The 22,810-nt window shown below is 44.1% G+C and overlaps 1 protein-coding gene across 1 annotated transcript in view; it reads right to left on the bottom strand.

The window, feature by feature from the left end:
* Positions 1-18,868: 18,868 nt before the first annotated feature.
* Positions 18,869-22,810, bottom strand: part of LOC138481112 (magnesium transporter NIPA2-like) — a 304,692-nt gene continuing 300,750 nt past the window's right edge. Inside the window, exon 6 of the mRNA XM_069613028.1 lies at positions 18,869-21,113. Within this exon, the coding sequence (XP_069469129.1) occupies positions 20,479-21,113 (635 nt within the window). The 3' untranslated portion in view covers positions 18,869-20,478. The remainder of the gene's footprint in view (positions 21,114-22,810) is intronic.

Below are 22,810 nucleotides of genomic sequence, written 5' to 3'. Positions count from 1 at the left end.
CGGTTCATGACAATAACGAGTTTAAGGATCAATACAAGTCCTTATTTCACAAACGGAAGGCAGAACAGAATACGATCATTTGGAAGGCCTTGGAGACCACTGCAGTGTCACACAATAGTAAGGAGATATGGCGCTTAGTAAAAGCAAATATCAAGCCAGAATCAGAATCTGCACCAAACATTTCCTGTGTTGCATAGTTTAAGCATTTCCAATCTCTCTATTCACAGGATAGTCCATTATTGCAGAGTGGAGAGGTTATATGAATTCCTGCCTTGGTATCAGAGATAAGTTTACAGCCTGTAAATGCTTTGATTACCTTTATCTGTCACCTTGAAATTGAGCAGGCAATACTTTAACAGCAAAGTGGTAGAGCTCCAGGCTTGGATTTTGTTCCATCCAATCTTACTTTAAAAAACAAACTTGTTATTTGTATCCCCTTCCTCACCAAGTTTTTAAATGGCGTATTTACTAAAAATACACCTCAGCAAAGCTGGAGGGAGGCGGTTATCATTCCCATCCATAAACAGGGAGATAAGGACCAACCATCTAATTATAGACCCATTTCGCTGATTGATTCCCTGGCAAAAACCTATTTAAGCATTATTTTACATCGCCTGGAGAACTGGGTGGTCAATTTCGACAGCGTTCCCTTTATTAATTAAAAAAAAAAACGTTTTATTGGCATTACCAACAGATAAACAAAAGAGCAAAAAAAGGAAAAAAAAGAAAAAAGAAAAGGAAACCCCCATCTCAAACCGGACTAACTACTACCAACAGGTGGCTGCGCACTTCCCGGGGTTGACACTGTAAGTATGAATGTTCAAGTCATATGCACTATATCTCTGTGGGCCTAACAGTGCCCGCCTGGTCATCAATGTCTCTGCTCACAGTGCATCCTCCAGATTTCTGTGCCCAGTGTCCAACCTTTCCACCAGGCCTTGTGCCCGAGTCTTCCCCATGTGCACTAACCAGACCGAGCATAACAGTCCACACTACTAAACATATAAACAAAACATATGCATGCCCGACCCCTCCTCCAACCCCTTTGCCCGTTCCCTACTAGTTACCCCCAGGACACCCAATGGCCGTGCAGACTCTCAAACCCTCCATCCCTTATCCTTGCTGCTTTCACCTCACGGCAGCATGTCACCTGAGGGTGCAAACATCCGCTGGACCAATGCATTCCATGGTGTGACATCCGCATTGAATTCCCTCTGTCCCCTGTACACTGTTCTGTGCCACACCACCGTTTCAGCTGCAGCCCATTTCCTAAGGTGCCCCTATGCGGGGGCCCTCTGCTGACTTCCAGGCCAGTGCTATCCTGCGCTTTGCCAAAATGCAGATGAGGTCCTTCATCATTGCCACATGTGCCTCCCTGCGCTGCCTCTGGAACAGCCCCAGCAGGCATGCCTCCGGGGGCCACCCCTGAATTTCTATCCCTCCTCCGGAGGATCTGTTCGCGATATCCTGCCAGAACCCCCAGACTACCGGGCAGAACCATAACATATGCAGCATGTCTGCTGATGTGCTTGTTCATCTTGGGCAGCTCTGCTCAACCGCCCCGGGAACCGTGAGATAGCATGTGGAGTCATATAGGCTCTGTGCATGAGGTAGAGCTGTAGCTGTTTGAATCTGGTGTTCGTAGATACCCTGCGTGTGTGTAACATCACCCTGGTCCCATTCACCTTCTGTGAAGGCCCGTCCCACCTCCCCCTCCCACTTGGCCCGGGCAGTAATATCTGGTTAACTAAGCGAATCCCGTGTCAGATCATAGACCCTGGAGATGACATGACCCCCTTCTGTCAGATCATAGATGAGTCCAGCACCTCATCCCCCTCTAAGCCCTCCTTAATGCCAGGCCACCTAGTCGTGACTATTTTAAGCATCCTGCTATATGTGAGAAATTGTCCCTTTGGGACACAGTAAGTCTCTATCAGCTCAGGAAAGCCCAACACCATCTCCTCCTTACACAGGTCGCCCAAGGTAATGGCTTAGTTTGGTTCCCAATGCGATCTGATGTTGCGGACAACCTCCCGGTCCCCTCCAGTGACAGTCGCCAGGGATACATTAGCAGAATACGGGTCCTGCTTGCCCATCAACTACCACCATCTGTTCCACAGCTTCCTACCCAATGCGACCAGAGCCGACATCCCCGCCTGGCCGACAGTCGGCACCCAGAGCGCATCTCTCAAATAGAAGGTATCACGCCGCACCGCAGCAGCCCAGTGTCCAGGGAGGCCTTGTCCGCCAGCCAGGACACCATGAACTGTAGTTGTCCAGCTAGGTAGTATGCCTCAAAGCAATAGAGTAACGCTCCTCTCCTTGTAATCCCTCCTAAGGGCCCTGAGCGTTCAACACCTCCCCCTCCCCAAAGGAACCCCTCACCACTGAGTCTGGACTATAAAAGAACGATCTCGGGATCTTGTACAGTATATTCATGAAGTGGTACAACAGACATGGAAGCACGATCATTTTAAGTAGCGCCATGCGACCGATCATAGACAACGGGAGCCTTTGCCAGAATTCCATGGACTTCAACACCTCGGAGCGCCCCCAAGGTGTTCGCCTCATGTTCTTTTTGGGGATCGCGATAGATGTTCATCCCCAAATATCGATAGGAGCAGGGCTCAAGTCGAGGGTACACGCAGGGGGACGGAGTCCACCCACTTTATTCAGAGGGTGGACTCAGTCCCCCCCCAGCTAAAATGAGAAATATGGAATGTCCTCTTTGAATTTATGAATTAAAGCCGTGATCGGCAGTTGGTAGATTTGTAGGTTGGACACTTCACCACTAAACCTGATGAAAAATAAACAACTCAAGGTGAAATGTCCCATTTCAGTACTGCAAGTTCTGGGGGAAAACATTTGTATTGGTACTTGGAGTTTAAAACATGCATACCTTTTAATTCAATGAAACGTGAATATTTCACCTTGATATTCTAATTTCTGGCAACGTCACATTCCATTAAGTTTGTTGATGAGGCCCCCATAATTTATTTTTAGGACTTGAGCCCTGGATAGGAATCCATTGCCCAGTGTATCCACAAATCAGGTAGGTGCTGCCGCCCCAGCTGTAAAGACTGGAGGGGGGTTATCTGTACTCCTGCCCTCTATATGGCAGAGTAGAAGCACAGAGCGCCCCAGTCAAGATTCTGTATGCAGTAGCAATGGACAAGCATCAACGCTTAAGCTCTCAGGAGGTGATGCAGGCTGGTTCTTAAATACAGAGTAGTCCCCAAGCCCCCCACAAAGGAATGTCCACACACTATGTTACGTGATAACAGAGTTCTTTATATAAAGTTCAATATATATACACAATCAATAATACACTTTGTACTTTGGCAAATCTTATATGGTAAATATGTACAATATCTATGTGGTACCACGGTTAACTCTTGACTCCTTTAAAATGCACCAACTGCTGACAGTTTCAATGGCATACAAGTCAAATAGCAATGTGAATCAACATCAGACATAGGAAGGAAGACAAGTTAGATTAAGCAATGACAGAATAGTTTGTTCCACTACCATGAAACAGTTCTGTGTGAAGGTCCCACCACCAGGGCAACCTGTAAATAAAGGGTATCAACAAGCCCAGTCCAAATATGTTTAAAATAATCGTTTCCTGCTAAAATATTTTATTACACCAATGTACCTGGTTTAGCAAAGTTCTTCGATGGTTCGTCGATGGATCCCTGGAGTGGACTCCCTTTAAAGCAGGAGCCAGGGGTCGTCGAGATTCCTTGATGAAAGGTGAACACAGTCATCGAGATAACAGCTTCGATCTTTGCAGTGCTCATCGACAATCGGTCATAGACATCCTGTGAAGATGAGGCGTGCGGTGTATCTCAATGACAAGAGTTTGTTGCCGCAAAGATAATTCAATGAAGAACGTAGGCCCAGCAGCGAGCATCGGGTGAAAGCGTTGGTGTCGACGATCAGGACTCGACCACGGCTGGCTTTCGGATCTTCGCTGGTCTTTGTGGACTTCGGGAAGTCCACCGGCGGATTCTCCTCGGCTCATCAATGACCTTGACTTTCTCTGGTGGGACAAAGATTGACAGTGATGGCAAGGGAGTTCTTTGTTTCAAATGTCTTTGGCAATGAAGCATTGCGGCCCCGGTCCATGAGGTAACAGCGGTCCTCCGAACCCCAGTCGACGGTGATGGTCGACGACGGCCTCGACTACCTGGTGCTTCACTTCAGATTACTCGGTTGTCCCAGTCTCCGGTCGGCAGCCTTTCGGGACAGACTTCCAGGGTGCCTGGGTGAAGGTTAGCTTTCTGCACGATGTTCCTTCGTAGCTCGGGAAGGGGTCTACTAGCCAGGTCCTCTCTTGAATCAGTCATTGACAGACACAACAGCTTTCAGATTTCGACGACGGCAAGCGGTAGCAAGACCTTCGTCAGCTGGACTTCAAGGTTAAGCATCAAGCTTCGACTTCAGCTTCTGAACAATTCTTGTAAGTGAGAGGTCCCCAGATATACTGTTATGTCTCTAATTCACATTGCTGAGCCAAGCTCAGCCAGCCAATCATTCAGAAGGGCATTCATGCAGGCAGGCAGCCAATCAGGCTCACAGTGCATTCAGGCCATTCACTTCCATCCAGACACCCATAACAAGGAATGTGGATTGGGGCAAGCACCCAGCCTTTCAGCACACTACACTGTATTCATGTCAGTTTCGGGCAGGGCTGTCTCATTCTTTGTGTCACACACACAGATACCAGACACCCATAACATGGAATGCATATTGGCCGCACATACTCCATTCACCCAGGTCCCACCCAAGGGTGTACCCACAACATACAGTCACTGGGAAGGCTCCAGCCAGTCTGGCCTGGACTGCTCTACAAAACCATATATGGTTCTTCCACCCAACAGCCAGTCAGGGGAAGGGACAGAGTCCGGGCTTCCTAGGACTTCGTAAAAACAAGGTAACAGGTAATACAAACCAAGAGGCCACAGGGGCCATCTTGTCTACTATCAGGAATCCACCGATTCCTATACCAGGCCCTGGGTATCCCAAAAAGGAGGATACTCAAAGCATCTGTCAAATTCAGCATGGAGCTGCCACCAGCCCATACCCTGCTCTGTGGACCACACACAGCTGCCTAAACACATACACTAGGGATACAGGGTTTTACCCCTACCCATGGGTGCCATAAGGATATCCCATGTATCTGTTCACCACAACCAAATAAAGGAAGAGCTCCACTGCCAGGAGTCCCACATGCACTCCTGTGCAGAAAATAGCACAGAACACACATAAGGGAGTACAGGACAAGGACATGGAGACCCTGTACTTCCAATGCATTTCCAGCATCACATCAGCTTTCACAGGCCCGCCAGCGTAAACAGTTTCGATTTTGATCTACTTATGGTTATGCCCAATAGCCTGGAGAAGCCGTCCAGTACTTCTAACATATACAGTAGATTGGATTCAGGGTCTTGCACATAAAGCAACATGTCGCATACAGCGAGACCACAAGCATACCCCCGATTTGTATGCCTGCATCCCTGTTTTCTTCTCTCAGAAAGACAGCAAGCGGCTCCAGAGCCAATATGAACAGCATGGGGGAGAGCAGACACCTTTGGTTCCTTTACCCAATTCCCACGCTGCCGAGATGCGTCTCCCGGTTTTCACTCATGCCAGCAACTTTTCATACAACAATTGTATCCATTGCGCAAAGCATAGCCCCACGCCGATGTGTGCAGTGCGCTGTGTAGCCAATCCCATCTTAATGAATCGAATGCCTTTATAGCATCTAGCGAAGCCACAGCTTATTTTGCCTCCTCCTCTCTGGTTTTATATAGGATGTGGTGCAGCCTGCGCAAGTTCCGGGGTGAATACTTCCGAGGAACATAACCCATTTGATCGGGGTGTATTAAGGTGCCAATGACCCCCCTCAATCTGTTCAACACTGCAGTGAGAATTTTGGAGCGGTCTATACGACCCGCAATCTAATGGTGGCTTGCCTGGTTTCAGTATCGGCACTATGATGGGTTCACAGGGGCTCGCTGGCAGTAGCCCCGCCTCATATGCCTCCTCTAGCATCTGCATGAGGGGTGGTGCCAAGTCACCTGAATATTCCTTGTAAAATTCTGCCGGGAACCCGTCAGCACCCAGCGTTTTTCCGGAGGGCAGTGTGCGTATTGTTGCCTGAAGCTCCTCTTTTGTAAAACAGAACAACAATTTATAACCGCAGCAAAGTCACCCGCTTCCGGAACGCCGCTTAACGGCCCAAAACTAGCGTGTGTCTATTTTACTCCTCCAGCGAGGTTCGTGGACGCGCATAACCGGTGAGTGTAATGTAGGAAACACTCTGTCCAGAGCGCCCCAGAATGCCGAACAAACTGAAATAAGTGAACTATGAATGCTGAATGGTCTAAAAGTACTTGGACCTAGTCCTGAATAGTGAATTGATTTTTTTTTTTAATATCAAGCCAGTAATGAACACTTCAAAAGGAAATAGTAAGCAAATATTGAACACCCAACTGATTGAAAACGTTGTGGGCAAAGCTGCGAGATGATGAAAGTCGAATGGGAAAGTGCCCATTTAATAGATGCAAAATAAGAGCGTAAGTGTGAAAGAGCCTGACGGAAAGGTGGGGAACAAATAGGACCAGCCCAAAGTGATCTTTATGAATAAATACCAAGTTGCAAGTACTAAAACTGGCAAAAGTTGTGTGATACATTGTGGCAAAGCCAAGAGGCTAACCAGGAGAAGCCAAGATAATGTAAACCTGCACAGAAAGCCAAGAGGCCGTCAAGGAAAAGGCAAATGTAAAAGAACCTGTGTGGGTTGAAGAACCTAGGGTTCCTGGTTGCACGACCTGTGATAGATGGACTGTGTGGTCTGACAACTGCGCCGAGACCAGGGAACCCTCATTTGTGAAAGATAAAGACATTGTGAAGCAAACCAAGAAGGAACTCTTTAACTGTAAATGTAATCCAGGAGTGTCAATTTGACCAGGAGTTGTGTTGAACATTGGAAGTTTGAAAGCAAGTATACATTGGAGTCTTCGGGAAGGGAATCCTGAGGCTTCATGAACTGCAATGCTGTCTTGAGGACAGAGCCCTCAAGACCCTTTTCTTTGGAACTGTGTTGTCTTGAACATGGGGAAGGGAACTCCAAGGATTTGTGTAACGATCTTCAACTTGGGGAAGGGGAGCTTTAAAAACGAATCTGAGAGCTAGAAGAAGCTCAGAACTTTGTTTGATCAGCTTCCTTGATTGCTGACATCCCTACACATTGTTTAGCTTTAGTTGTGAGGGCAAGGATAGGTTTTGGACACAGACAGACTTAAGTTGAACTTAATGACTCAAACTTTACTTAATTTTATTCAGGTAGGAAACTCCTGCCTTAGCATAGGGCAAGTTAGGCCTTTGACCATCCTGACATATAAAACAAAACATTGTTTTGAACTTTGAATCTGTTGACTGTGTCTGTTACGCTCACCTGGTCTCTGCCGAGACATTGGGGCATGGTTGCAGCCCTCCCTGGAACTGGCTCCCCTTGGTCAGGCTTCTTCCCCTGCTCCTGTGTTGTGGACTGCGCTGGTCATTGGTACTGCCCCTGCGAGAATACGAGAGGCCGTGAGAATGCTGTGGTCTCCCTCGAACCCTTCTTCCCAGAATGTGGTGAGCATGCACCTACCCATATAGTCTCACCCGTTTATTTGTGATGGCAAGCTCTCCGTCCTGCTTCTCACTGCAGGGGCGCTTTTAGATAGACCGAGTTTCTTCACTGGTCCATGTGTGTGGGAGCCCAGACCGGCTGTGGCTGAACAACTTCAAAAGGTAAGTGTCCTTCGATTAGGATTAAAAGAAGCACGCCGAAATGGAGAAAAAGGGACTTCACAATGTCCTTATAAGTGGCGAGTTTGGTTCTTCAGTCAAGCGCGAGGATTGGTTTGAGCGTGACCTTATAGTTTTCTAACCTTATTTTGTCCTTTTCTCTTGCAGGGATGGCCTGGCGAAGTCAGACAGGTATGTTGTCATCTGGAGATCTGCCGGCGGATGAAGGATGCCTGGATCCGCGATGAAGCAGGCCAAAAGTGGGCTCCCGAGTAGTGTTGTGGCTGAGAGCCGGAATAAGGTAAGGATATGCTCTGACTCCGGCTGCTGCTGGAATCACGTAAGGATGCATTCCGACTGAGGTTGCTGTTGGAATCGGGTACGTGGAGGCCTTGCAGGGAAGAAAAAAAAAAAGGCACTTGCACCAGAATAAAGTGTGCAGAGCAAACTTACTCATGAGCCTGGCACCAAAGGCGCCAGGACTGGGTCCAATTGGACCTTTTATGTAGTGGAGCTTGTGGTCCTTGCCCAGTGGCCACGACAGTATCTCACTTCATGATGCATTTACAGTAAGCTAAATTGTTGTGTGAACGGGCTGCCCCTAAATTTAGTTGGTCTTATTTTTTTTTTAGGGGTGTGATTTACTATCGTTACATATTTGGGTATGTTTAATGATTGATGGCGGTGAGAGTTTGATGACATTACATTTCGAAGAAGAATGTGTGCACCTGCAACAAAGTATTGTGAGCACATGCTCTCATGTGAGAACTGTCTTTGATAAGGACAAGGATGTATAAGGATAAAGCAAATGGAAGAGCCCATGGCCTTGTGAATGGTCACATACATATGTTGATCGCAGGGACTGGTCGTCAAAGGGGAGTAGCGGGACAGCTGTGGCCATGTGGGCCATGGTCCCTAGAGGTAAGACTCCTTTGACCGGAACATGGTATTCAGCACCTTGTGCGTGCTCATCCACCCTGCAACCCTTGCAAGCGCACGGTCACAGGTGTGAACTGTCATAGATACCAGAGGGGGGGATGGGATGGAAGTGGATGAGGTGAATGCAAAAGGCCCAGAAACCTAGTCAAAGGACACAGATATGTTGATTGCAGAGACTGGATATTCACAAGGGAGTCTGGAGACACTGGGTTCTCGGGTGGCCATGTGGCCAATGGTCCCCATGCGAAAGACCCCTTTGAGATGTACATGATATTCGGCACCTTGTGCATTCCCGTCCACACAGCCCCCTTGAGAGCACACTGTCACAGCTGCGAACTGCCATGGATACCAGAGGGGGGATGGATGTAGATGAGGCGAGTGCAATAGGTCTAGAACCTAGTCAAAGGACACATAGATATGTTGATTGCAGAGACAGGGTCTTCAAATGGGAGTCTGGAGACACTGGGTCTGGGGTTGCTAACAGTCCTCATTTAAAAGAACCCTTTTGCAGTGTACATGGTATTTGGCACCTTGTGCGTTCCCATCCACACACCCCCCATTGTGAGTGCATGGGCCAAGGTTAGAACTGCGTTTGATAAGGGATTGGGGGATGGATAAGGATGAACTTAGTGCAATAGGCAAGGAAACTCAAAGGACACCAAGCTATGTTCAATGCAGGGACATGGACTTCTAAGGGGAGTATGGAGACAGCAGGTTGTAAATGGACAATTGTCAATAGACGCAAGACCACATTGATTTGTACATTCACTTACACTGTGTTGAACGTGCTGGCTCAAAAAAAAGAAACACCCCCAAAACTAAAAGGCATTGACATTGAATAAATGAGTGCATTGATCAGGAATAAATCTTTGGTTAGATTAGGATATAGTCGGAATGATATTTAAAAATGATTGATGGCAGTAACTAATCTTTCTTGATCTTGATGGTATAGCATACGTTTTCTAATAGTATACTTGGAGATGTTGCTGACTTACAAATTACTTTTATTCACTTTTCATATTACCTCATTGATTTTATTTACTATGACAGTAAATGTGTGATTATTGTTAACGTGGTTTATTCAGAAATATAATCTATTGTAATATAAAGTACACAAAGACAAAATGTAACATGTGAATAAATTATAATATGAATTTTTGCCTTATTGTATGTTGTTGAAAACTTAGATTTGAAAGGAAACTGAAAACTTTAAATGAAACCCATATCACAATTGAAATAATTTTAAAAAGTACAATGCAAAATTATATACATTTATTTTTATTGAAGTTAAATATTATAGTAAAATATTTTTTTAAATAAAAGGTTGATGGTATTTACAAACTACAAATTATACTGCTGTGGTTGAGGAACTGTCTGTATTAATCCCTTGTATTGTCCGGAGTCACTAGGGAATTCTTCATGAATGGCTCGAACCACACAGGCACGGATTGCTCGTCGAACGCGGAATTCGAGTCTTCCATGAATCCACCATGTAAACACTGGATAGGCCACAAGCCTGTGCCATCTGTGTAACAGATGCAGAAATATTTTTGTTGAATTAATCCAATAAATTTCATGTATCTTGTTTAGCCGATCTTCTAAAATACAAGGCGTTGGTATGTTTTAAAAAATTACCTTTGTGAGTAAAGTACTGACAGTACAATTTCTTTCAAGTAAGGGTGATATAGAAATGTCTACATCCTTTCGAAACAATAAATGCTAAAAACATAGGGACATTTATTTTTAGCTTTAAAGTAAATGAAATGGTATTGTTAAGTCGTGAAATAGAATGTTGAAAGGTTTGGCTTGTAGTACAAACTATACCTTTTTTCAAATAGAACATTTATATTGTCAGTGAACCATCAAACCCACAATTAGTAGGAGAACAACATAAACAGCTACAGTTCAAGGTTGTCACAAATAAAACGTATACAAAAAAAGTACTCATTACTTGGAGAACGAGGGCGAACTGTTGCTCCAAGTTTGTGCAACATGGCCCTCACCATTCTCAACACAGATCTTGTAAAGCAGGCTGCTCTTAGGTAATGCATAGTGGTGGAGGCTGTTCTTCGGCTATGTAGGCCAAGCTGCCAGAGTTTTCTCTGCAACAGCAGTTCTCCATCAAAGTTGCCATTACCTCACATCGATGGCAGATACACCAAGTTGAAACGTCTCCCATGCGTCTAGGATCAGGATCCTGTGATTGATCGTCATGACTTTCAGTAGATTCAATATCTTTTTGGCTTCTTTCTCTCTCAATGATTTCCTCTTCTATGCACTCCGGCTCGTACAGGTAGGGCTGAACTGTTGCAATCATTGAGTATTAAAAAAGTATAAAATTAACTGTGGGAGAAAAATACAGTAACACAATGAGGTTTTGGTCTATAATGCAATGAAAAAGAAAATGAGAAAAAACAGACGTTACAAAAAACCTATATTACAGAGACAAGAGGAATGGGCCCAAACATTCACATTGGCACATGTAAAAAAGAAGTCATGTAAATATAAAATGTTAATATGGGTTGGAAAAGACATTTGTACATTATATAAACAAAATGTAAATAAAAAACTGACAGAGTTAATTCATTTGAGGTAGTGCAAGTACCTGTTCTCAGGACTTCATACTTGGTAGATAGCTGAACAGAGCAATAAGAACTTGTGGAGGCTCGGAATGCAATAGACTGACATGAAGGAAGAAAGAAACTCCAATGTCGTATTATCAGAAAGGGTGTGTTGATACTTATTGAGGAAAAAGGCGTCTTGACATTTCCATAGAGACATGTCAATAGATTGCGTACAAGGGACATTTAAACGAGATGTGCACTGGCCTTGTGACAAGGGGTGTTGAGTGTCTAATGATGTCAGCTTGAGGCGCGGGTGATCAGATTTACTGCTGCGAGGGCACTTGAACTTAGGGTGATGGATCAACGGATAAGATTAGCACAAGATGGTGGTTTCTGACCCATGATTTTCACATGTGTAAATGGGAAAAAACAAAGGTAAGATGCATTGGGAAATGTTTTCGGATCGATTGATATATGCTCAAAAATACATGCCCAATCCATTGGGACAATATATATCCTGACAGAAGTTCCCCTTTAAGGGATTGGCAATACTTGCATTTCAAGAACGTTTTGGAACAGACTTATTTACTTGTAACCATCACCATTGTAACTCAGTTAAAGGTATGGACACAAAACAACCACAACAAATAAAAAGACATGGGAGCATGAATACATCAACCACATTTATTTAAAAATAAGGTTTTATTATTTTTTCTACCAGTGAAGTGACATTAAGGATCTGTGCTTGGAATGCTTGGCAAGTATACATTTAAAGTACAAGATATATTCAGTATTGCATGGATTGCTAAACCAGCACACATTCTCCATCCCCATTTCATCACTGCTTCAACACTACGTACCCTCCCAACAGCTCTGTAAAGATTTGTACAAACGTGCAAGGCCCATTTAAGAAAACTATTACACTAAGGTGTGTAAAATCCATGTGCCAAGCAATAGTCAAAGAACAGACCTGTGCAAGTAGAATTTTGAATGGTACCAATCATGGTTATGAGATGGATGGAACATTTTATGGGCTGGTAAAACATTTGAGTCAATGTGCAAAGCAAAACTGGTAATAACTTACACTAGAAACGCATAGCAAGAATCACACGGATGGCATATAAAATGTATGTGAACCACTAGCTCAAGAACTGGTTAAAACAAGGGATGTACACGCAGGGCTGTCAGACGATGTGGTGAGGCCCGGGGCAAAACATTTGGTGTGGCCCCCTTACAATTATTTGCACTCGGCCAGCGGCGGCACGTCCGCAAACAGGAGACTCGAGAAATCTACCCTTGAGTTTGTGTGCAGGATCCCAAATATGGTTTATTACTACAACTGCAAAGCAACTACAGCAAAGTTAGATTGCTCTACTGAAGAAAGGTTCATGCCAGACTAACTTTTTTATGTTATGAATAAATATATATATAAGATGGCATGAGCTCTCCACTGCGCCACCTCCAATTCTCTGAGGGTCAGTCACTTTTCCAAGAAAAGAGTTGAGGGCAGATCTCTTTCTTCGGCTGGGGCCTCCCTCTGGAAACAGCCTCCCTGACTCGCTGAAACTTGAGGAGAACCATCTTCGGTTCCAAAAGCACCTCAAGACCTATTTATTTGCTTCTGCCTTCTCTCTTCCTCTCCCTTGCTGATCACCTGCCTGATCCATGCACTGGTCACCTGGTCAAGCTCTGAATTCGGGCCCAGGTCCCTGCCTGTCCTGTTGCAATCCCGCACTGCCTCTTGGCTCCCCTGCACTTGTGGTCTGTATCTGTAATCCTACAGTCCCCGCTCTTGCTCTTATTCTCCACCCGTTGGCTGCACTTGTGAGTACCCACACTTGCCACCCGTTGGCTGCACTCTTGTTTCTCCTTTGTTACTGCACTTCTGCATCCTACTCCACCCTTGGCACTTCTCCCCTCCCCCCTTGCCTGCTCTTGCGCAATCTGAATGACACAAGGCCTAGTAAGATCTGTGTTTTGTCCTCCTCTTTTGTTTCTGTCTCCTTGCCTTGTCACACCTAGAAACACTTGTGTACAGGCACGTTATAAATGACATATCATATAATTAAAGAGCCATATCATATCATTAAGAAGCACCCTGCCCCTGTGTGCGCATTAAAACAAACATCATACACAGTGACAAATGATGTACAGTGGCGGCTGGTACATTTCTGAATTTAAGAGGATTAAATGTTTGTGCCAATTAGGCAGGATCAACAGAGCACAGTGAGGGAGCCAAACCAAACAAGGGTTGCTTGAGGGGGGTTCTCACTCCCAAGAACATTTTTGAAAGATTGGGTTAAAAGTATGCATTTTACAGCACTTTCTTTGCAAAATTGGGTGGAAATCCATACAGTTTGCATTTGGTTGTGTATGGAAGCACATTGGAATTCCCAATAGTTGCAAATCTCAAATTGTGCATAGGAACATTCTCCATTACATTTCATGCCACCTTTCCACGCGAGATATGCTAGTAAAAAAATATATTCATGCTGGTTGTTCTAATTATGTCGATGCAGGCTGCATCAATATATGCAATTATTACCATGTACGGACTCCCAGCCAGTAAAAATGCCATGCCACAGAAAATATATCCAGGCTGACTGTGTGCCATAAGTGTTATTACTAGCTAGATTGACCTACATTCAATGTGTGCCAATTTAGCCAAGTAGCATGTTTGCTTTAACCTTGATGTATAGTCCTGTGCATCAAGGGTAAAGGAAAAAGAGCACTGGCAATGCTAACAGTTTGGGCATTTGTGTAGGCATGGGAAAGGCACTTCTGTATTGGTATTAGCTGGCCATTGATAGTGCCAATGCAAAATGGTGGGAGTACCTGAGCAGCCAATAGTGCCTGGTAAATGCCTAATACTTATACACATGCCAAAACTGTTGGCTTTGTCAATGCTTATTTTTAAAAGAACTTCAGCGAAAGACACGCAGGGTGTTTTTAAATTGAGTGGCCAAAGGCAGACCTGATTAAGACATTTCTATTACACCAGCTACGTGTTTACAACTCCAATGAAGTCATGAACTCTCAGAAGACTCCTTTGAGGAAACACTTGCAGGCCCATTGAGGGCTACGTTTGATGGCAAGGCATGTTTAACGTTAGCTCAAAGAGTTCCAATGGCCATGAGAAGTCACTTCACTGTTAGCACCTGCATTCATATCCATACATTTTTAGGTAATTTAAATCGTGATGTGGGATTAGCACTTGCATGCTAGGGGAGTGATTAGAAGGGAAGTGGTGACATGAGACATCTCATTCCCACAGCAGTCCTTAAGTGTGACGTTTCAGAAATGAAGGCAAGAGGTAGCTGCTTGTAACATTGAAGCTTCACCAGAATAGTCTCATTCAAAATGTGGAAAGATGTTAGGTGCCCCCACACAAGGAAGTTTGCCCCTTCCTCACAGCCTCTGATGTTAGCGCCTCTCCCAACATTTGAAGTGTTAGTCCCCTTTCTGCCCTGACATTGTAGCCTAGGGTCACCTCTGATGCCATGAACCCAGCCCTTAATGAAGTGGCCCCCAGGGCGGCTACATTTAGGGGTGGTGCTGAACACACACTCACAAAAAACACTTTCACCCATGCATTCATCCACCAGTTACTCAACTCCATACATGCATGTATACATAAACCCAAACACAGCATTGACACAAACACCAACATGCACGCATGCATTCATACATACACATATACATACTAATTTAATTTAAATACACATATACACTTGCAATTTAAAATAAAAAACACTTACCTTCATGCACCCTTAAAAAGCATCCACGCAGCCGACACGTAGACATGCTGCCTGACAAGAGAGAACTCCTCTCCTGTCAGTCAGCGTGGTCATGCTGAGCAACGTGAACACACTGATTGACAAGAGAGAACTCCTCCTGTCAGTGTGGTCATGCTGAGCAATGTGAACACACTGACTGACGAGAGAACTCCTCTCCCATCAGTCAGCGTGGTCACGCTGAGCAACGTGAACTCACTGACTGACAAGACAGAACTCCTCTTGCATCAGTCAGTGTGATCACGCTGACAACATGAACACACTGACTGACAAGAGAGAACTCCTCTCCCGTCAGTCAGCGTGGTCATGCTGAGCAACGTGAACACACTGACTGACAAGAGAACTCCTCTCCCATCAGTCAGCGTGATCACGCTGACAACATGAACACACTGACTGACAAGAGAGAACTCCTCTCCCATCAGTCAGCGTGATCACACTGACAACGTGAACACACTGACTGACAAGAGAGAACTCCTCTCCCATCAATCACTGTGGTCACGCTGAGCAACGTGAACACACTGACTGACAAGAGAGAACTCCTCTCCCATCAGTCAGTGTGGTCATGCTGAGCAACGTGAACACACTGACTGATAGGAGAGGAGTCCTTTCTTGTCATTCAGCCTGTCCACGTTGTCAGCTGAATGACGGGAGGCAGCAGAGCCCACTTCTGAGCCCTGCTGTCTCCCATTATTTTGCTGTTTGTTGCGGAGCCAAACGGCTTCGCAACAAACAGCAAAATCATTGCAGGGGCAGAGAGCAGACAGCACAGTCCCCCATGTGAATAAAGGACACGGGAGACTGTGCTGCCTTCCACTTAGGAGAGGGGGCCGCGAGGCCCCCCGCAAGTGCAAGGCCCGGGGCAGTTTGCCCCCCCTGCACCCTCCTTGTGACGGCGCTGTGTACACGAGTCTTAATCTGTTTAATCTATTAAAAAGATGCAATTAAAACACTTGGTAGTTAACTCTGTCCACCTTGCTCCGTTGCTGTTGGTTGGAGCCAAGTTGTCCCTACCTACAGCAGGATGACTTCTCACAAAATAATTCGAATATATCTTAAAGATTAAAGCAGGAAAAACAGCAGCTGTACATTTTACAATCAAAAAGTGAAATGTATCTGGAGATAAATTGGTCAAATGCACTGACAAAATCTCAGAGGTATTTTGTAAAATGTGTATATTGCACACCAATTAACTTATTCTTTAAGTGACATTATAAAACAGTTAGGAAATGTTTGTTTAAACATGACTTGCTCAACATTCTTCTTTACAAATGTAATTTATTTTTTAAAGGATCTGCTCCACGAGTCTCTTCTCAGCAGCTGCACCCGGATCCAAATAAAATAGTGACACACCACAGTTTATAACACAAATTTGTTAGAACTTTACGGGACCAATGGGTGCATCAGGAAGCTTCCTCAATGCGCGGGTCAACAATGTCCAGCTTGTTATACGTCCAGCACTACCAAAAATGTGTTGGAACATTTGTGACAACGCATTGCCTCCCATCCTCAGGATGCACGATCTTCCAACCTACAAAAACATCCATATGTCCAGAGAACAGGGAGGTACAGACTTGCACACTAAGCTGCAAAGTCAAACGTATGGGACATACATAAAAATGACCTGATGATCACATTGTTTCTGAAGAATCAGAAACTAAAGTCTTAAGCCAAAACATGGAATTAGTTTGCAAAGTGCAGACGTTGGATTTAACAGTGATCCACTGCCAGCACTGTAGTGAAACATGCCCCATGGCAAAATTATGTTTTCCTTCTACATTTTGCTATTTTCTAATACTAAAAAAGAAATAATTTAGAAGGCTTGTTGTTGCAGTTTAGCAATACATTCATTCTGTTACCCAGTTAACTAATTAGTGCTGCACATTTGTAACAAATATATTCAAGGTGGTTTCTACAGAAAAGTGCTACTGTTCCGTGAGCAAAATATAAAAATTGACCCACGGCATCCATCTTTCCCCAACTCCAGGCTTCAGAAAGCAATCGCGTCCTGAAGGTTTCCTTGGAACTCTGGCACATGTAGATTTGTCTTTTCTATTTTAAATTCAACACTACGAATCCTAAAATTCCAAGAAACAGGAATTGGAATACTTGACAGTTCTGGTAACCCTTTAGATAATTATGATTTGGCCTGAGTAAAATGTGAACCTTGAAACCATTTTCATGACTGAACATAGTATGTCGCAATTTGAAATGGCAACTTTATAAAACTATGTTAAACGCAATGTTTTTACAAACACCAATTAAACAACATGATCCCAATTCTTTTTGTGATGCAACCTTAACTGTGAACGAAAGTGTGCAACTGCTGCTGAAAGTTGATGGAATTCCGCTCTCTTCACACACCTTTCAGTCACTCTTGCCCATGAAGGGCCTTGCTTTTCAAAAGAACCTTTCTTCTGCAATGCAAATATATAGATCACACAAATACAGCCGGTAACAGCCCTCCAGAATGAGTTAACAGCCTGAGCAAATCGAAAGCCTTGACTAAGGCCAGCCAGTCGGAGGTGTTTATTACTACTAGCACATCAGGATAAATGGCTGCTGTTTTTTTTTAAAGTTAGTTTGTTGAAGACGGCAAGGTAGGCACTGAGTATGTGAAGTGTGTTTTAAATAGAGCCCATTTGTATTTTCCATGACGGCCCGATAAAGGGAGGAAGCTGCATGGCAAACTATAATTGGGCAAATGAAAAGTAAATACGCTAGCCAGGAGAAGCGACAATGGATGTTAGTCTGCTTGGCATGTGGCCATCAACCACTAGAAATAGCCTAGGATCCTGGGCCTGGGTCCAAAATACCTTCAGCTATCCCTCTGCAAATACCTCCCCTCTCGAGCTATTCGCTCCTCTACCTCCAACTTCCTCAGGGTCAGTCGTTTTTCAAAGAAACGAGCTGGGGTTAGATCTCTGTCTTCGGCTGGGGCCTCCCTCTAAAACAGCCTCCCTGCTACTCTAAAACCTGAGGAGAATCATATCTGGTTCCGGAAGCACCTCAATACCTTCCTATTTTCTTCTGCCTCTGCTCCGCCTCTCCCCTGCTGATCTGTTCTCTCTTGGCACCGTGCACCTGGCCACCCTCTGTACTCTGGGCCCAGGTACCTGCTCACCCTGCCACCCTCCCACACTGCCTCCGGGCCACCCGTTGCACTAGGGTCTGTATCTGTACCCATACAGCCCCACCCCCCTTTTCATCCTGCACTTATCAGACCTACCCGGTCTGCTGCCTTAAACATAGCACTTGCAAATTGCTGGCTGCACTAAAACTGTTTGTTGCCTTTATTATTTATTTATTGTTATTTATCTGTTTATCCATTGCTTCGCACTTTTCACTTCTCCCCCCTTCCATGCACTTTTCCCCTCCCCCTCTCCCAGGCACTTGCGCGTTCTCACTGTCACTGCGCCCAGTAAGATCGCTATTTTGTTCTCCCCTGTTCCCCTCCCTTGCCTTGTCGCGCTCTGAAACACTTGTGTACGAGCGCGATAGAAATAAAATATCAATATCCAAGCAACCAGATTGGCAACCATACCCACCACAGCTGCTAATAAGAAGAGCAAGCTTCACATTTGTGCTGGTTAACTGATCACCCAAAGGTCTAGCTGCCCACTTACAGTAACATGAACTTCTCATACAAGTATAGGAACTCAAACTGTGTGGAACTGTCAATTGAGACTGCAAAGGTTACCTAAAGCTTTTGTATGTGTCAAATCAACTGCGGTGCAACTTTGGAATACGAGAAGGCAAAACTCTAGTCAGAGCCATAATAATGCCTCGGCTGGTTTATTGTAATGCCCTACTCAGTGGAACCAGGAAAAAATCATTCAGAAGTTACAAATCATTCAGAATGATGTTCGGATAATACACAATGTCCCTAAGAAAGAAAACACCTCTAAATTCAGGAAGGAGCTTCACTGGCTGCCAGTGGAAAAAGGAATCCAATTTAAAACATAAACTCTAACCCACAAGTGCGTACATGGAAAGGTGCCGGACTACCTGAAGTATGCCCTGATACGATACATACCCAACAGGACCCTGCGATCAGGCTCAGCACACCGCCCTACCGTACCACATGCCAAACGGGTCAGTGGAAAAGGTAGATCCTTTCCCCTCACAGCAGCTTGTGCACAGAACAATCTTCCGATATCCATGCGCGCTGAAGGAAATACCACATTTCGAAAAAAATGTAAACCTATCCTCTTCGAATAAATTGATGTTGACTCTGTGTCTTGTTCTAACCATGTGTTGTCTATCTGTGCGCCCTGATGCCTGCGGGCTACGTCGCGTTAGAAATTAACAAATGCAAAAATACAATGTGTGAACTGTTAGCGACACTGAAGAAACAATGCAATGATACTTGCAAAAAAATGGTTTAAAAATTTCTTGTGTAGGATGATGAAAACGGACGGCTGATCTCTGCTCCAAAGAACACACACTGAACATCTCGAGCAGCATACGCTAGCGATCCCTAGTGAACAAGTTACCAAGTGTCCAAATAAAATTCTTTAAAAGACATAGTGCATACAATATGTGAATAATTAAGTAGTCCTACACTCAAAGAATGTCCAATATTTAAGGACCAACTGAGGAAGAGCCAGGTGGTCCCGATACACTGAGTTGCCAATTGTTTAGGTAGATCATCTTTTAACCATCAATAAGGTATTTTCTCGCAAGCATTCTTCACTAAAATAGTCTTTGTTTTGCATTTAGTTTTGGCTTTCAATTTTACACTCCATGATGGAGGCTCACCCAATCTAGCAGCATACAATGGACTTTAATAAAGGTTCACATCTTTTGAAATATCACCATTCCTATTTAACATACAAGGTTTTCCCAAATTGGAAAATTATTAATCAGGTCACTAATTCATCACTTTCCATTCTGTTACAGCTTTGTGTTCCATGCATATTATTTCAGTGTTCCAATAGTACACTATTGGTGTTAAACCCAACTACTAAAAGCGTTCTTTAAAAAAGTCACTCAAGCCAGAAACAAATTGTCCCGTTTAGAAAACTTGCACTTTACAATTATTTATATCCTCCTTTTTGACAAAGCTGTAATTCCGGTGAAGGAAAAACGTGACCTGGAGTAAGGCAACTTTGTGTGTGCAACCACAGGTCAAACCCTTACACTGTCTGTATAGGCTTAAAGTGTGATGAGTTCTAGCTCTGCGGGAAAGGGCAAAGGGTTGTGCGTTCTACTAAGAAAAGTATTTCCCTTCATCACAGGAAGGTTTCCAGTGTGGCTCCTACCACATTTTACTTTTACATCATTGATTTAAATAGACGCTTACAGAATTACAATAGAAACCATGGCAACATGTCTGTAAAAACTGCACTGTATTCCCTAACGGAAAAGCCAGAAACTGAAATTCAAATGCTCCTTATTACATCTTCATCTTCTTCCGAAGTCTGAAAGGGGATATCCTCTGAATGCAAGAGAGGTTTCTGCAAAGGCGACTGGCAGCTTCCAGTTTCTCTGAAGGCAGATGTGTTGGAGGTATTTCCAACCTGCTGTATGAACAGGGGCAGCAAGTCGGGGGTAAAAGGGATGTCCCGGTAAGCATGGAGAAGGAAGACACCAAAAACAATGGTTAGGAAGCCACTGACTGTTCCGATGATGTTGTCCACTGTCATGTGCTGCCACTCCTTGAAGAGGATTGCTGAACAGGTCATGACCGCAGTAGTGAAGAGCACATAATAAATTGGTGTGACGATGGATGTGTTGAAGATGTCAAGTGCTTTGTTGAGGTAGTTGATCTGGATACTGATGCAAATCACCAGACAGATTAGGAGCACCCAGCCCAGTGGCTCCTTTAGAACTGGCTGTCCTGAAAACAGCTCCTTTATGGCTATGCCTAATCCCTTGACACAAGACACAGAGAGGGAACCAACTGCGGAACAGATCAGAACATACACCAGGACATTGCTGTGGCCATAGCGTGGGCCAGCTACAAAAATCAGGAGCAGGCTGCTAACAAGAATGCATACAGCAAACACAATAAAACCTAGGAGAAAGGGATACACATGTGTTAGTGGTAAGAAGCAGTTCTTTGCACAGTATTTATGCACACAATACAATTAACTCCCATTACTGGTGATCTGAACTAGACACATCTGTATTTGCAAATGGCTGCCTTTACATTTAATCACCTTCGCAGATTAGTGCGTTTGGGTCCTGTAGGCCTAGTGATAAAGCAACAACCTCCAAATGCAAGAAATAATCTATGACACACAGAACTCACACTTTTACAGTGTTATCTTTGAGAAACCTAGATCCAATCTAAAAATACTCACATGAAATGCGTGTTTCAAGTTCCAGTTGCGTCGCAAAGGCATATATGAAGATGAAGACTAAATAACACTCCAACCTCTAGACCAAGGACCTAAAACCTGGCACTGGATAGGAGCTGTCCTTGTTCTTTAGGTGAGCAGTTTTATGATTGCTTTGCCCACAATAAAAGTTAAAGGGTCCACCCAAGTATAGCTTAGAAACACCAATTCGTCCCAAAATAGACTCTTGAAATTCACAAATAATCGCCAAAAAGATTTTTCCTCCATGGCCTCATGATAACCTGATTTGATGATATCCTGGTCATTTCTTTCAATGAGCTGTTGCATCGTGCTACAACATCAAAAACAAGTTGGACTCCCAAATAGGATACAGGGAGTAACCCATCTATGCAGATGAGATCACATGCATCGATATCACAGAATCACACAGAGCCCTCAGTTCAAATGCATCCTGGTAATCACAGTGGAATATTGAAACTTACAAGACCCCATCACCTCCCTAAAAAATATCCTTAAACTAACAGTAGGCTTCAAATCAATAAGAAAAACAAGTATATTGATTGGAGGCATCCATGTATGCAATCAAATTATGAATACAACAGAAAGAACAGGGGTTTCCTCATTTTAATGAAGAACAATGGATCAAAGGAAAGAAAAAAAGCAGTCACTGAGGACTACATTTCATTTGTAACCTTTTTTTTTTAAAAAAAAAAGGTTTTACTTTCATTCCTCCTTCTTAAAATACTTTCTATTGGTATTGTGATGTTGCACTTAAAGATCAGACAGACCCATTCACTCAGGGATTCCCTTCATATTGGCACACTGGGGAAAAGTGATTCCGTACCCTGGAAAAAACACAATTATAGGATTGGCTGCATCTTGAAACATTTTCCAGCAATTTTTTACTGTAAAGGTTTTGCCAAGGAATTACAAGATGGTTAGGGAGGGGAGTAAAGGAATGTTCCTTAAGACTAATGATCAGAAATAGAACAGAGAGAAAGATATTCTAGAGGAAGACCGAGATTAAAGTCTTAATAATATGCCTTAATGAATTTAAGATGAGCCTTGAGTATGTTTTATTAATGTGAAGAGTGATAAGATGCCTAGGCATCAAAAAGAGAATGTTGATAGCTAGGACCTGTTATGATCAATACATGGTACTTGAATGCCCACAAGCGACAAGGATGACAGGCTTTCTCCAGCATAATGGCAAAACTTTGGAATTCGCTTTCAACAAGAACTTGTACAATCCAGAACATCTTACGTTCTGGAGAATAATAAAGACGTAGCTCACACCTTATCAAGCCAAGGTTTCCCTTCATTCACAAGCAGATTTTCATGCCAAAAGCCCCTGTGAGTTTCGCTCCTGTGCTTTGGTCCCATGTGCCACACACAACTCTGCCCCAGCAAT

Source organism: Ambystoma mexicanum, chromosome 5p (genome assembly GCF_040938575.1).
Source record: "Ambystoma mexicanum isolate Mex_15411 chromosome 5p, UKY_AmexF1_1, whole genome shotgun sequence".
Taxonomy (NCBI): Eukaryota; Metazoa; Chordata; class Amphibia; order Caudata; family Ambystomatidae; genus Ambystoma; species Ambystoma mexicanum.
This window is presented reverse-complemented; position numbering and strand designations above follow the sequence as displayed.